This window comes from Corythoichthys intestinalis, chromosome 3 (genome assembly GCF_030265065.1).
Source record: "Corythoichthys intestinalis isolate RoL2023-P3 chromosome 3, ASM3026506v1, whole genome shotgun sequence".
NCBI lineage: Eukaryota > Metazoa > Chordata > Actinopteri > Syngnathiformes > Syngnathidae > Corythoichthys > Corythoichthys intestinalis.
Genome location: NC_080397.1, coordinates 11,483,650 through 11,498,159, shown reverse-complemented (window position 1 = coordinate 11,498,159; position 14,510 = coordinate 11,483,650). Strand labels below are relative to the sequence as shown.

Here is a 14,510-nt window from a genome sequence, read left to right as displayed (position 1 = left end):
TTTATGTTAAAAATTCTTGTGATTAAATGCTTAAATCCCTGAATTCTTTATAGATATGGATGTAAAACAGTCTTGATTCTTGGTTAAAAGCAAAAAAAAAAAAAAAAAAAAGAAAACTGGCAGTTAGCATTTATTTTACGTAAATATGTCAAATGGCTGCTTGTTTTTAAGCCACTGTGGCGCCGCCTTATCACCACAAAGAGCTTTTTACGATGAAAATTCTTGTGAATAAATGCTTAAATTCCTGAATTCTTTATAGATAGGGACGTAATAATATAATAAATATGATAGTTTTTGAAAACCAAGGTTTGAATCGAACGTATCACCTGAACCACTACACATGAAAGTTACTATAAATCAATACAGATTTATTTCAATCTATTTGACACTAGGAGTGGAAACCTCTTGGTATCTCTTGATACGATACGCGATACAAAGCTCACGATAACGATGATCTCACGATATGGCGATACAACGATTATCGATGCATTGGCCAGGTAATAATTTTAGGATATTCTACAAACAACTAACAAATAGAAAAACACGCTATCATCATCCTTCTACTATGAGTTTATCACTAGTAGATGTCCAATCCATTTGAATTGGGCGGGTGGCAGCGAATGACCCCCTTCCTCTTCAAACGGGCCCCTCCCATTTCTAAGGCCGTCAGTGGCAGCCAATGCCTGGCAACGAGGTAATTTTGGGCCATTTCAGGTCATTACCTGTTGATTTTCGTTCACTTCCTGTTGATTTGGGGGAATTTTACAGGTCACTTTCTGTTGATTTTGAGTTACAGAACAGGAAGTGACCGATGAATCTCCCAAATGAATAGGAAGTAAGTCAAACTCAAAAGGAAGTGACCTGTAAATGCCCTTAAATCGAAAGTGACCTGTAAATGCCCCGGAAATCGGAAAGAGTGACTGTGTAATGCTCAGGTTTCGGATAAATGGACGTTAATTCGCCCTTCCAAGTCTTAACGGATTGGGCGTCGAGCGCTGTCAATGGCAGCCAACTTGTTGGTTCCCTATTTATTTATTTTTTACAACCTTGACACCTTTTCAAAGCGATATTGATACTTGACATTAGCGTATTGTTAACCCTTTGGGATGAAAAGTATCACGATATATTTTAATATTTTGTCACACCCCTATTTGACACTCTGAAGCCAGTTTATCTGTGATTACCATAATGCAAATAATGATCCAAATGAGGGACGGCTAGCTTGACTTCGTTGTTCCTTGTGAAGGCTGGCCTGACCGCAGTAGTTTTGCAGGTTAGCAGTTCACACAGTTTAATGTTATGCTAACTCTGATGCAGGTCAGACTTTCAGTAGCAATATTAGTGGCGTTTCCCCCACCTCCATCACATTGAAGTCTTTTTACATTACTTACAGCGGCTAATGCTGGCCGGAAAAAAAACTTTTAATATCACTGTCTTCTAAGCGGGCAGAGAAGGCGGCATGTTGTCGACATGAATCTTGTCAGGGCCGTACGAGTGTGTATGTGTCCTTGTGGCGGGAGGGCTGGGTCAAGTCATTAGCCAATCAAATGTTCGTTTGAAGGAGGAAAAAAATGCACATTCAGCAAGTGAAAAGGGATAAATGTAAGTCCGAACATAATGTAAATAATTCACTTAATAATGGTAGGGCCTATTCTATCCTTACAACATATGGGAAGACAATCTAAGTTACCTACGTGTATATAACTGAACTGATTATATAATGCAAATAAGGTTGCTTAAAAGTTAGTGGGGACAATTTGAGCATCCTGAAAAATTGGTAGTGTTATGCCCCTACTGTCCCTATGCAAAACTACGCCCTTACTGTTAACTCACTATCTGTCATTGACGGTGTTTGATGTCCAGTCCATTTAAAGTTGGAGGACTGGCAGCCAATGAATGTTCATTCGCCGATACCCTTCCGCTTCAAATGTTTTGGACATCTACTCGTGATATTCATTAGAATTCACGGCAGAAGGATGAAAAAACCTTTCATCGCCCCTACCAAAATGGCTCCAGGGTAGTCATGTTGGTAGGGTGGGAAGTTCCCATCAAATCGATGCATTATCTATCTATATGACTAACTTGTTTCTCAACTTTTTTTTTTTGCTATTCACTAAATGGCTGCTATTGACAACACTAGGCATCCAATTCATTTGAAGTGGGAGGGTGGCAGCAAATGAACAGTCGTTCATTTGCTGCCACTCTCCCACTTCAAATAGATTGGACGTCTACAAGTGTCAAACTCATTGATGGGCGGGTGCGTCCTGGCCACAGGAGAAACAAATTTTACTTTTTATTCTCATTGGCTGCCATTGACAGCGCTAGACGTCCAATCCATTTGCAACAGGAGGATTCGCCTCTCCTAAGTGCTTGATGAAGTATTGTTTTCAAGCTTTGAGTTTACTCTGTAACAAGTCTTTCTTTGCGTTTAGGAAATAACACTAACAGAGAAGAGCCAAATGTTCGAGTCCTGGAAGAACCCTCCCCCGCCTGTTTACATGGAGTACTACTTCTTTAACGTCACCAACCCGGAGGTGTTCCTAGCGGGCGGCAAGGCCTCCGTCCAGCAGATTGGACCATACACCTACAGGTAATGCCACGTCCTTCCGAACTTTATTGGACAGTGTACGACACGCGACCTGTCAATTTCCTGATCCAGGGAGTATAGGCCCAGGGAGAATGTCACTTTCCTGGAAAACGGGACCAAAGTGTATGCCCTCAACCCTAAGACCTTCGTGTTCATGCGGGAGAAGTCGGTGGGCGACCCCGAAGTGGACGTGCTCAGGACCATTAACATCCCCTTAGTGGTAAGCTGCCATTTTCTTGCCAGTAGAACAAGTTTTTACATGTACAACCTGTAAATACCCTAAAATGAACAGGAAGTGACCTGTAAGTATCCACAAAAGACTGTGAATGGTCTAGTTTCAGTGCCATTGACGGCAATAGACCTACAATCCGGTCAAAATGAAATGGATATCTAGCGCCATCAATGGCAGCCAGTGAGCTAGCATAGACACTATTCTAATGGAGGAGTTTGGTAGCAAACTGCTGGTTCCTTTTTTCAATCAGTGACATCTTTTTAAAACGATATGTCAATTCTTAGTGGGAGCATATCGATAACTTTTTGGGCTACAAAGTATCGCGATATATCAGCTTTTCGATGTATTGTTACACCCCTAATGTATATTCGTTTAGATTCAAAATATTTTTAAAAAAAAAATGTAATGCTATTTTTAATGACGACTTCATAGTTTTCCAAATAAACAATCTGTGAAAAATAAGGAGAAGGTGTGCTAAGTTGTGACCGGCCCTTTTACAAAGGTAGACGACTTCTACATTCAATTTGAACATTTTACATTTATCATTATTGAAGTATCCAGTGCGGCATCACAACACAATTAGCCATAATATGTTAAGCCCACAACGGCATATATTGGTATCGGTTTGACATCTGTATCAGATTTTTTGACAATATCGAGATATCGGTTAAAAAGTCATTATCGTACAACTCTACTTAGTTTGTGAGTGTGAAACTATCTGCAGTTGGGCATGGGCATTGACTTAGTTTAAAGTGGCGTTAAAAATCATTAAATGAAATTTGCTTATTCCTGTAGAAACCCTGTTATGGATTTTATCCAAATATAGAAAATGAAATGTTGTGCAGCTCTATCACAATGAACCCATTGGCTGACGTTGAGGGGCAGGCGATATTTCGATCGCTGCCAGCCCCTCTGGTCCAGATGGATCGAACGTCTATGACTGTCAATGGCACAAACACATGATTAGTGTTGCAACAATTGATCTATTAACTCCACTAATTCGATTATTTAATTTAAAAAAAAAAAAAAAAAAAAAAAAAAATTCAAATTAAATTTAGCTGCGCCGAGTATTCGTTAAAGTGGTGTTGTAATGGTTTGTTTTGAAAGTGTTTGCATTTAGTTCTACTGATTTGGGTGGATAAACTGCCCTCTAGTGGTGATAGTGAATATGACATAACTCATTCAGCTGCTCCCTGTTAAGACCAACATAAGTTTTTGCTTGAGCTAATGTTTTTTCAATGCATTCGTAATTTAGTTTATTGGTATAGTTAGCTGTGTTTTTTGTTGTAATATGTGTTTGAACCATTGGGGGGAAAAAAATAGCATTTTATACCATTTAATCTAGCGGACTGTGACTATGTAAGTTAGCCAATTTTTCTTTTCTTCTATTTAGATCCTCATTTATTATTTTTTTATACCATTTGAGGCTGAGGTATTTTAATTTTCTACGTTTCTTATCAGATTACTCTAGGGCAGGCATGTCCAAAGTCCGGCCCGGGGGCCAAATGCGGCCCGTGGTCAAATTTCATCCGGCCCCCAGCCTCTGTTGTAAAATCAATAACGTCTGACCCGCATAATAAAATGGTCAGCAGTACTGCTACCAGCATATGAAGTAGCTTACACACTAAATGCTGCTCCTCATTTACCCACTAAAAGGCAGCAGCACTCTAAGCAACATTACCCCGTGTGACCCTTTACTTCCAATTTTCTAAAATGGCGACAGGATAAGTGGAAATTGGACAATTTCTTCACTAAAATACGCAACTGTGTCTGCCTCATTTGCAAAGAGACAGTCGCTGTTTTTAAAGAGTTGAATGTGAGGCGATACCCCCCCCCAAAAAAAAAACACACTAACATGTACGACAAGATTACAGGGAAGAGTCGCAGCGGATTATTGAAGCAACTTGAAGCTAGTGTAATTTCACAGCAGCAGTATTTTGCAAGAGGCCAAGAGTTGAAAGAGAACGCCACTAAGGCTAACTGTGAGATTGTTGAAATTATCAATAAAGAAAAAACATTAATAAAGCAAATGTGACACACAGAATGGCTTGCTAAAATTTGCTCAAATATATTGTTCTAATCTAAAGGACGTCAGCCAAGTTCGGCCCCCCACATTTTTACCACATCAAATCTGGCCCCCTTAGCAAAAAGTTTGGACACCCCTGCTCTAGGGTGACCACATTTTGATTTCCAAAAAAGAGGACACTCGGCCTGGCCTCGAGATCCTTGAGTTTTACTCGAAGTTCACTCAAAGATGCCTAGATCACTTTAATATATTTAAAGTGTGCGTACTCCGTCTGGATAGAAAAATTCAGTTTTATTAAATTTTTTTTTTTTAAATCTATCTAGCTATCTAGCTATCCATCTATACATCTATATATATATATATATATATATATATATATATATATACTAAAGATATATGATAATATCGGTCATCGATAATTATCGGCCGATAATGGCAATTATGACGTCACACAATTAATCCAGATAATAAAAAATTAAACCGATAATGCAATCCGATAATTATATACTTGATTTAGCCTCCAAATTTGCCCGACTGAAGAATTCAACACGCCGCCTCCTCAACCCCTCCCCTCTCTGAAGCCCATGAGGGAGGAGGGGTTGAGGAGGCGGAGTTACACAACAAGAAGTAGTTGAATATTATGGCGGCTGTTACTAACAAAACGAAGCTCTCGCCATCTGCGAAACATGTACCGTAGAAGTTCCACGAGGCAGAAAGAAAGCGTCCTCATTCAAAACCACTAACCCAGCAGCCATTTAAAACTGCATCACAAAGATTTTTGGAACGAATACGAGGCTGCTGCTAGCGGGAATGCTAAGGCTATTGTAAACACAAGCTAAAACTACGGTGCTTGTGATAATACAGAGTCGGGCTGTTTGGGAATGCAGCCCAAGGCGGGAGGTAAATTCGCATCTAAGGCTAAACACCGGCACGACTGGAGACAAATAGCCGGGAAGTAGCCGTCTTCCGACGGAGCCTGCCGCTTTGGCCGGTCCGGCAGGCCGCCGCCGCCTCGCCATAGGCGGGGCGGGCCGAGCCCGGTTACCCGGCTTCGGGACCTACGGCGAACACCCCGGTTTCTCGAGCGTTCCCCGACGGCGTGCGAGCAGAGCCAGGACCCAAATACGCCGCGGCAAACCGGCCGGGGCGGGCGGATTATCCGATACGAACGTAGCTGCCGCCGCCGCCAAGACGAGACACATTTTTTTTGTTTGTTTTTGTTTTACCTAAATGACCCGAGAACCAAAGCCCTGGATTAAAAAAATAATGCAGTTTATACGACCACCATTCTTCATGAAAAAGTGATGTCCAGTAAGCAAGCTTATCATGACGGCACAGTGGTTAGATGATAATTTAAACATGGAGAAAATGAAGTCAGCCAGTCAATAATGCATTCAGTATGTAAAATGACGAGCGGTCAGATGACTTTGTAACGCTGCCTTTATTTTCGGCTTAACAAAACTCAGGCACAAAACAACACGCACGCGGATGCGAGCTCCAACTCCGTCCAAATAGTACTGCCGTGTATCAGTTTAGCTGTTGTAAAGCAAATGTCGTGAAAGCCGCAAATGTAAACAAAGCGCTGCAGAATGGGTACTTGACATCTCGCTCTTTTGAGTTAATCATTTTGACAGTGTGCAACAAAGCATATAACATTAGCAATTACTTTTCAAATTATGTAACTTATTTCTCTGATCAATTAAAGTCACAGTAGATAATCAAATTGTTAAATCAAAGTTATATAGCCACAAATATTATTCAAAATCTTTCCTTCTTCCAAGTTTTTGTTTTTTTTAGATTTAAGTTTAATAATGTATTGCTTAAAACAAGGCTGTTAAAGATTATTTTCAGCTAGCTATTTTTCTTCCAAGAAATCTGAGAGAAATACACTTGAAGCGATGGCAGATAATTTCACTTATTGCCAATAGATTTACACTTAAAACTGACTAGTTTTAAGGAGGTGTGTTTTGCAGTGTATTAATGTTATATATGTTAGGAATGGCCTACTTTTAAAGGCATTTTCGTGCAACTTCGGTATTTACTCTGTAAGTAATTGTTGCCAAAAGTTTACCATTACACAATGTCAGACAATCTGTCATTATTTAGATGTTTGAACTGACGACTTGTTCATATTTTATGTTGAAAAAAAGAGCAATAAATTATATTTTTGCACAGTAATATTTTCTTTTGTGTATACCGTAATTTCCCGAATATAAGGCGCACCCGTGTATAATGCGCACCCCAAATTTACTTGTAAAATCTAGGGGAAATTATTGTACCCGTTTATAACGCGCACCCTAATTTTAGCACCAATAAATAGAAGAATAAAAGAAAACAGAGCTCGTGTACAGATACAGAGATGTCATTTTACTGACTGGTGAAACACAGCACAAGCATAGCACATTGGTAGTTCAAAACATTACCGTAAACTGACAATATTTACGGTAATAATATGATTTGACAACTTCTCCAACTTACCAGAATCTAGGAGAAAACAAAACAGATGTGACTTTTCTTTTAAAGGCTGCTGTATAACTTGCTCGTTTCCTCATGATGAATAAATGTTTCTTCCATGGATTGATACGCTAAAATGAAAGTGAGAACGTAAGTCGGAAATCCGTGAGAGCTCATCGCTGTCAACACGACAGTAACAAAAGGAACTATTGTTATTTGGGTTTGAGTTTCCCGAGGGACCGATATAGTTGACGGACACAGGAAGTGTGTGTCGTTACATTTGTTATGGTCCGAATTTCGGAGCTGCAATAAACGTCGACTCAAATGAGTTCAAGAAACTAAATTCTGTGCTTTATGAAGAGTGAAAAAAGCAGAATTTAACACAGACGAAATCATTCGGCCGATTAGAGTGAAGTATTACCGAAACAAAATGGTGACGTCACGTACCGTAATGGTCGGCAATGGGTCGCCGCATACGTTTCTTCAACACAACGTGGCCGTGTCAATGAAAAAAAATCGGTTTACATATATATGTAATACATATATATTTCTGTCTCCATCCATGTACCCGTTTATAATGCGCACCATGAGTTTACAAGTTCATTTTGGGGAAAAAAAGTGCGCGTTATATTCGGGAAATTACGTTACTTTAAAATTTTACATTAATCTTTTAATAGAATTATCGGCTTGACATTATCGGTTATCGGTTGGAATGAGGAGGAAATTATCGGTTATCGGTATCGGTTGAAAAATGTATTATCGTGCATCACTAATATATACATATGCTATATGGAGAAAATTTTCCACTCAACAGGTTACAGGTTACTCAACAGGCTTTATGGTTCTTAAAAAAATAAAACAAAGAAAAAAAAAAATAAAAATAAAAAAATAATGATAAAAAAATAATATAATGCAGACCCATGGAAATGAAGTCCAGTCAATACACACAGGCTACGTGCCAATTAAACATTTTTTACAAATTACAACAGCATAAATGTCTCTTAGAACTACTCCTTATTGTAATCTGTACCTGCCTGCTCTCTTGCCAAACCGTCAACTTAGTTAATGGCTGTAATGCCCCGTGATACAAGAGGTAAACTGCCAACAAAAAACAAGAACAACTATTCCTTCTCCCCTTACTAGTAGGAGCCGTGTGAACGCAGGCAGGCGCTGCCCCCCAGCGGCTGGCAGGATTCTCTTCAAATTGGTCCCGTGAAAAATCATGAAAACCAGACATTTTCATGAATTTATAAAACCCGGCCGGACACTACGGAGAGGACGTGAAAAGTGGACTTGTCCGGGCAAAAGAGGACGTTTGGTCACCCTAGATTACTCGATTATTCGAACTAATTAGTTCATCGATTAATCAACTGCTAAAATAATCGATAGTTGCAGCCCTACACATGAGCGATCATTGATTACATCCGAACAGATTGAACATCTATCACCGTCAATGAAAGTAAATAAGGTTAACAAACTTTGATATGTAATGACATTTAACTTCCCCCTTTCCACTAGGTGGTGATGAACGAGCTCAACTCGTACTCCTTCTTCCTACGCAGCTTCATCTCCATCTACATCAAAAGCTTGGGCGCCGAGCTGTTCACCACGCGCACGGTGCACGAGTACCTCTGGGGTTTCAAGGACCCCATCCTCACCAAGATCCACTCCATGAAACCCGACGTGGACGAGTACTTTGGCCTCATGTGGAAGGTAAACGCCGCCGATCCAGGATTGACCCCCATCCCTCAGTCCCCGTTTTTAATTTGGAGCGCCAGAGGGGGGTGGTCGGCATCACCCGTAAACAAAGCGGTGTTTCTCCGGGCGCTCATTAAGCGCTAGGACGCAAACTCGTTCTGACTGAGTGAGTCGGTAGCATGCACTTCGTGTCTCGACACGTCTGGCTTTCTTTTGGCAGAAAAACGGAACCCACGAAGGGGAGTTTGTCTTCAACACTGGCGAGCAGGACTACATGGACTACGGCAAAATCGACACGTGGAACGGCCTCAGGTAAATTTAGGGAATATTCGGGTCATTCCAGAATTTGAGGACGTTTTTGTGTCGAAATTATTGAAAAATAGGCCTTGACATTTCTAATATTTTGCTAAATGTTCGTCATTAAAACTATCAAAGGCTTGATTTGATCAATGGTAACATTTTTTTATTGGAAATATCACATACCTAGTATTGTCAGAATAACAAATTGTTCAGTCACAATAGTGCAAATCTGTTCCAGTGTTAGCTATTTCTCAGGAGTTGAAGCTAGCTGTTTAGCTAGTTGTTACTGCTGACCAAAAGGACAAAACTACCTATGTAATTAACTCTTTCAGTGCCATTGACGATGATAGACGGCCAATTATTTGGCTCTTTTCAGCGAATGAACCAAAGATTGGTAAACTCATTTACTGTCATTGACGGTGCTAGACGTCCAATCAGGTGGCTTCAAATAATCCTGCTGTGAATTGAGTTTATCAGTAGTGGACGTCCAATCCTTTTAACTGGGAGGGTGGCAGCGGATGAACGCTGCCAACCCTCCCACCTTCAAACGGATTGGACGTCTATGGCCGTCAGTGGCAGCCAATGCCAGGCAACGAGTTAATTTTAGGACATTTCACGTCATTTCCTGTTGATGTTCGGCCACTTCCTTTTCCTTTTGTGAAGTGTATGTAATACACATAATGTGTATGTAATACAAGGTAATTATCAACGTTGTCCCATAACGACTTTTTAACCGATATCCCGATTTTGTCCAACTCCAAAAATCCGATACCAATATCAAACCGATACCGATATATGCGGTCGTGGGCTTAACATGTTATGGCTAATTGTATTGCGATATATTAATAATATTAATGCTCACATAATAAATCCCAAGCATCTATTTCACGATAAATTGTTAACGGATTAGCTTGTTCAACTCAAATTTGGTGAGTTGATGATATAATGAGAAAAGGGTCAAAGGTCACAGAGGTCAGAACTATTACTAGTACTCCTCTAGTTTTTGTTTCAATTTTTTAGATTCCATCTCTGGACAAGTACATTTTCATCTTAATTGCATGCATGTGGATGGTTTAAAATCTGAAAGGTGGGATGTCCAACGTCCTCAAATTCAGGGATGACCCATTTCACTAGACAATCACGCTTGGCGATTCCCAGTATTTGCCGAGTTACACAACTTTGCGGTGGGGTCCTTTGCCCCATGGATTCAAAAGTGGAACAAGATTGCAAAATGAATGTTTGGCTGTCCGCTGTAACTTTGTACTTTGAGTGGATCCAGGTCGTCAGAATTGAAGGGACGCCAATAAATCAAGTGCATGTCACACTTCAGGATCCGTAAAAGCCCTTTTTCAGCAAACTAGTGACTGTAGGAAAGACATCACATACCTGCTTTGTTTTACTGTCAGAAACTCTTATTAAAAACAGCCATCACTATATGTTGAATGTTTTCCAAAGCGGAAATGACAATAATGATTAAAAAAAAGCCCGCAATACCTTCATAACATTGATATTTCGCATGGAGATTAGCGTCAGATCGGACGATCGCTGAATCGATTGGACGTCTATTGCCGTCAGTGGCACTCAGACATGATCATTCAATATTAGCCACCCCACAGCAAATAGATTTTCCATCTGTCGATGTCAGCGGGATTAAAAAGCATCCGTAAAAAGGAATGGGAACAAAAACAGGAAGAAAAAAATTTACCACATAGCCAAACATCAGAAATGTGCAGTGTTTTTACAAAATGTGCCAAAATGTGTTTTTTCTTAAATATTAAAATAAATAAATGCCTAATTGTAATAATTTGGGGAGGGGGGAGTTAATCCTGTAAAAATTCAACCTTGTGTCTGTATGTTTATTACTTTTTATCACATCAAAATATGACTTTTGTTGCAACTGTACATGAGTGATGCATGCAAGACATTTGAAAATGATAACGCATATAATTCACATAGAACAGAGACAACACAATTTGTTCCAATATCAAAATTAATTTATGATTGATGATGATATGATGATCTTATAAGTTAAAAAAAACAAACACTTGTCACAAGTATTGGCAGTTACTGACAATACAGCTAAAATTGGGCTCTACACTAAGATATACAGTCCTGTATTAATACAAAATTACAATTGAAAAAAATCAAATATAATTTTTCTTAGTTTTCATCATATTTATATGATACGTCAGGTTTTTCTAGAGGGGTAAAAAAAAATATCACATTGCTCAAAATGTACGTATCAAATATGATACGTATGACCACATAGAGGTAGTAAACAGTACTCTTGAAAGTGTTCGCAGATAATGATATTTTTGTTCAAATATAAGAATATATGTATTCTCCTGTGCCACTTTTGTTTACACTGGATAGTTTTAGGGTGAAACACTACTTCATACATTAAACATTTGTGGTAGGTCAGTTTAATATCAATTCAATCATAAAATGAGTGGCGGGGAAAGTTGTCATGAATGTTGTCTAATCTTCCAACAAGTAATTAAAAATGTATTATATCATGATATAAAAATGGCCCATGTCGTCATAGTGCTGTGCAATAGGGAAGAAATCTCCCTTCTGTTGTACCATGTTTTAGACAAATGCAGACACAGGAGACGCGATCGTTAAATGCCAGCCATCACCGATCAAATGGATTTGACGTCTTTCTATTAATGGCAGTGATTGACTTAACATTAGGATGTAAACACACCATTTCTTTTTTCTCTTTGTACGCAGAGAGATGACCTTCTGGTCATCCAACCAAAGTAACATGATCAACGGCACGGATGGCGCCGTCTTCCACCCGCTCATCAACAGAAACGAGCTGCTTTACATCTTCGCCGCCGATCTTTGCAGGTATGCGCGCTCCAAGTGGTGTCCACTCCCGCCCCAGTTTACTGTCAGAGAACCAGAAATAGAGGCAAATATGCTATCGCAAATCCCTGATAAGGACTTTTCTCAGAACTTGTGTGACAAATGTGGACACACCCTGAAGTAGGAGGATGATCCACAGGAAATATTTTGAAGATGACTTCCTAAACTGAGTGTACGAATATGTCTTTGTGGCAGGTCCATCCATCTGGCCTATGTGAAGGATGTGGAAGTGAAAGGCATCCAGGCATACCGCTTCGCGCCCCCCAGTGACGTGCTCATGAGCCCTGTGGACAACCCGGCCAATGAAGGATTCTGCGTTCCTGCGGGAGACTGTCTAGGCACGGGCGTGCTCAAAGTTAGCGTTTGTCGCCAAGGTAATCTCAATTCTGTCACTTGACCATATGCAGTACCACTAGGGTTGCAACATTTCTAGTGGGGTGGGGAGAGGGGGGGAATGTTCATTCGCTGCCACTCTCCCAGTTCAAATGGAATGGATGTCTACTAGTGATAAACTCAAAGCAGAAGGATGAAAATATCTTGGTTTTGTTTGTTTTTGTTTTGTTCTTGGTGGGAGCCTATAGATAACTTATTGGGATATAAAGTATCCTGATACATCACCATATCAATATATTGCTGCACCCAAAGTACCGAAGTCCAAAGTGAGAGAAAAAAAGTAGCGGTTTTTCGTCTTAAACTATACTCTCACGAGCGTTTTTTTTAACAATTATGATTGCTCAATGTTCAATATTTGTGGCTATAAGTCAAATCCCTAAACAGCCCTGCAATTGCTGTCAAATTGAACTCAAGATTGCTGACATTGAGTTCATTCAAATATCGTTCGTAACTGCTACGTAAAGCTCACTTTTTGAGCGAAGCAATTTAGGTCAATTATACTTGGAAATACACTTCCATTGTCAATCATCAGCTTGAAAAAGGTGTTGATTATATAAATACAGACTTTAAATCTTTCTAACCCTCCACCGGCCTCAATTGACCCCCCCCCCCCCCAGCGCGAGCTGGTATATCCGGCTAGATTTTTAACTGGGCGGTTGAATGATTAACAGCGGCGAACCCCGCGCGTGTCGCAATGATTGGATTATTTGACATTGTTGAGTGGAGAGCAATTGTTGCGATAAGAGTGTGGGGAGCATCCCTGACACACATTACACATGCTCACCTCTGGACTCTGCTGTTTGCATTCTTTCAGTTTATCACTGATTAGAGTATTGGACTACTGTGCAAAAAAAAGAACAGGCACCTGTCCTGATTTAACAAGTACTAATAACTGTGGCTCACACATTAGTTATTTACTTTACATATTTTTTAATTTGAGATATACACAATTTTGAAGAAAAAAAGCCCCTTCAGCAGTTTTTTAATAAATAAATAAATAAATACTTTAAAATAGTGTGGCACTGATACCATTTTTTTTGGGCCCCAAAACCGATACCTGGCTGTGCAGTATCGACCAATACAGATACCACTTTGTTCGAAATTTATTTATACATATCATACACACAAAGTGTCAATAGAACTTTTTATTGCATACCTGGTATGGGTGACAATAGTTAAATAAACCTTTGGCTCTCAAAGGCCAAAATAGTGTTAAATTCGTGAAATTAAAATATGTATAACACTAGCCCAACAGTAACAAAAGTAAAAATACAATGAATGAATAATTATTCAACTTTTTTAAACCCTGAGTTTTGGCCCTCAAATGCCAAACAGTGTAACTTTCATTAAATTATAAGTAATAATAATTAACCACAGCATCCTTTCTCTCACTTAGCCTCCCTCTCTGGGCACCAGCAGCAACACACACTTAGCCACTTAGCTTGGCTTACTTTGCTTACGTCACTTTTGAATAGGCTTGCCAGGCGTCCTTTGAAATATGCATTTTAAGAGTTTTGGGGATGTCCCTTTTTTTTTTTTTTTTTTTTTTTTTTTTGTCGCCTATACAGCTTTGGGCGTGAGGAAAGCGTCTCTTATTTCTATTTCTGAAAGGTGGCAACCCTACTTTTGAAACGGGTCTCAAATTACTGCGGGTTTTCTTTCAGTAAAAGACAATAAAAGTAAAGTAGACGAGCTGAACTGACCAGAGATTGTTGCTCCAGTCTTGCACCCTTCCTCTGGATAGCAGTCCTGCTGTTGCAGTCTCAAACTCTTTGTGTTCACGTTTCGTCTTCCAATGTTTTATCAGGTTTGCGGTATTGCAACTGGCTGATTTAACTCCACCTCTCCAAACTTTAAGGCCGCAAATCTTGCGTGCAGCCATTGTACGCGACAGAGATTGAGCTTAAATATATCCAAACCACCGACATTTTCCTCTAGTACTTTGTTTT

The 14,510-nt window shown here is 39.7% G+C and overlaps 1 protein-coding gene across 1 annotated transcript in view; it reads left to right on the top strand.

Moving 5' to 3' along the window:
* Positions 1-14,510, top strand: part of scarb2a (scavenger receptor class B, member 2a) — a 36,872-nt gene that overhangs the window by 12,360 nt on the left and 10,002 nt on the right. Inside the window, exons 2-7 of the mRNA XM_057831945.1 lie at positions 2,433-2,590; positions 2,660-2,807; positions 8,818-9,012; positions 9,218-9,309; positions 12,031-12,150; positions 12,364-12,542. Coding sequence (XP_057687928.1) covers positions 2,433-2,590; positions 2,660-2,807; positions 8,818-9,012; positions 9,218-9,309; positions 12,031-12,150; positions 12,364-12,542 — 892 coding nt within the window. The remainder of the gene's footprint in view (positions 1-2,432; positions 2,591-2,659; positions 2,808-8,817; positions 9,013-9,217; positions 9,310-12,030; positions 12,151-12,363; positions 12,543-14,510) is intronic.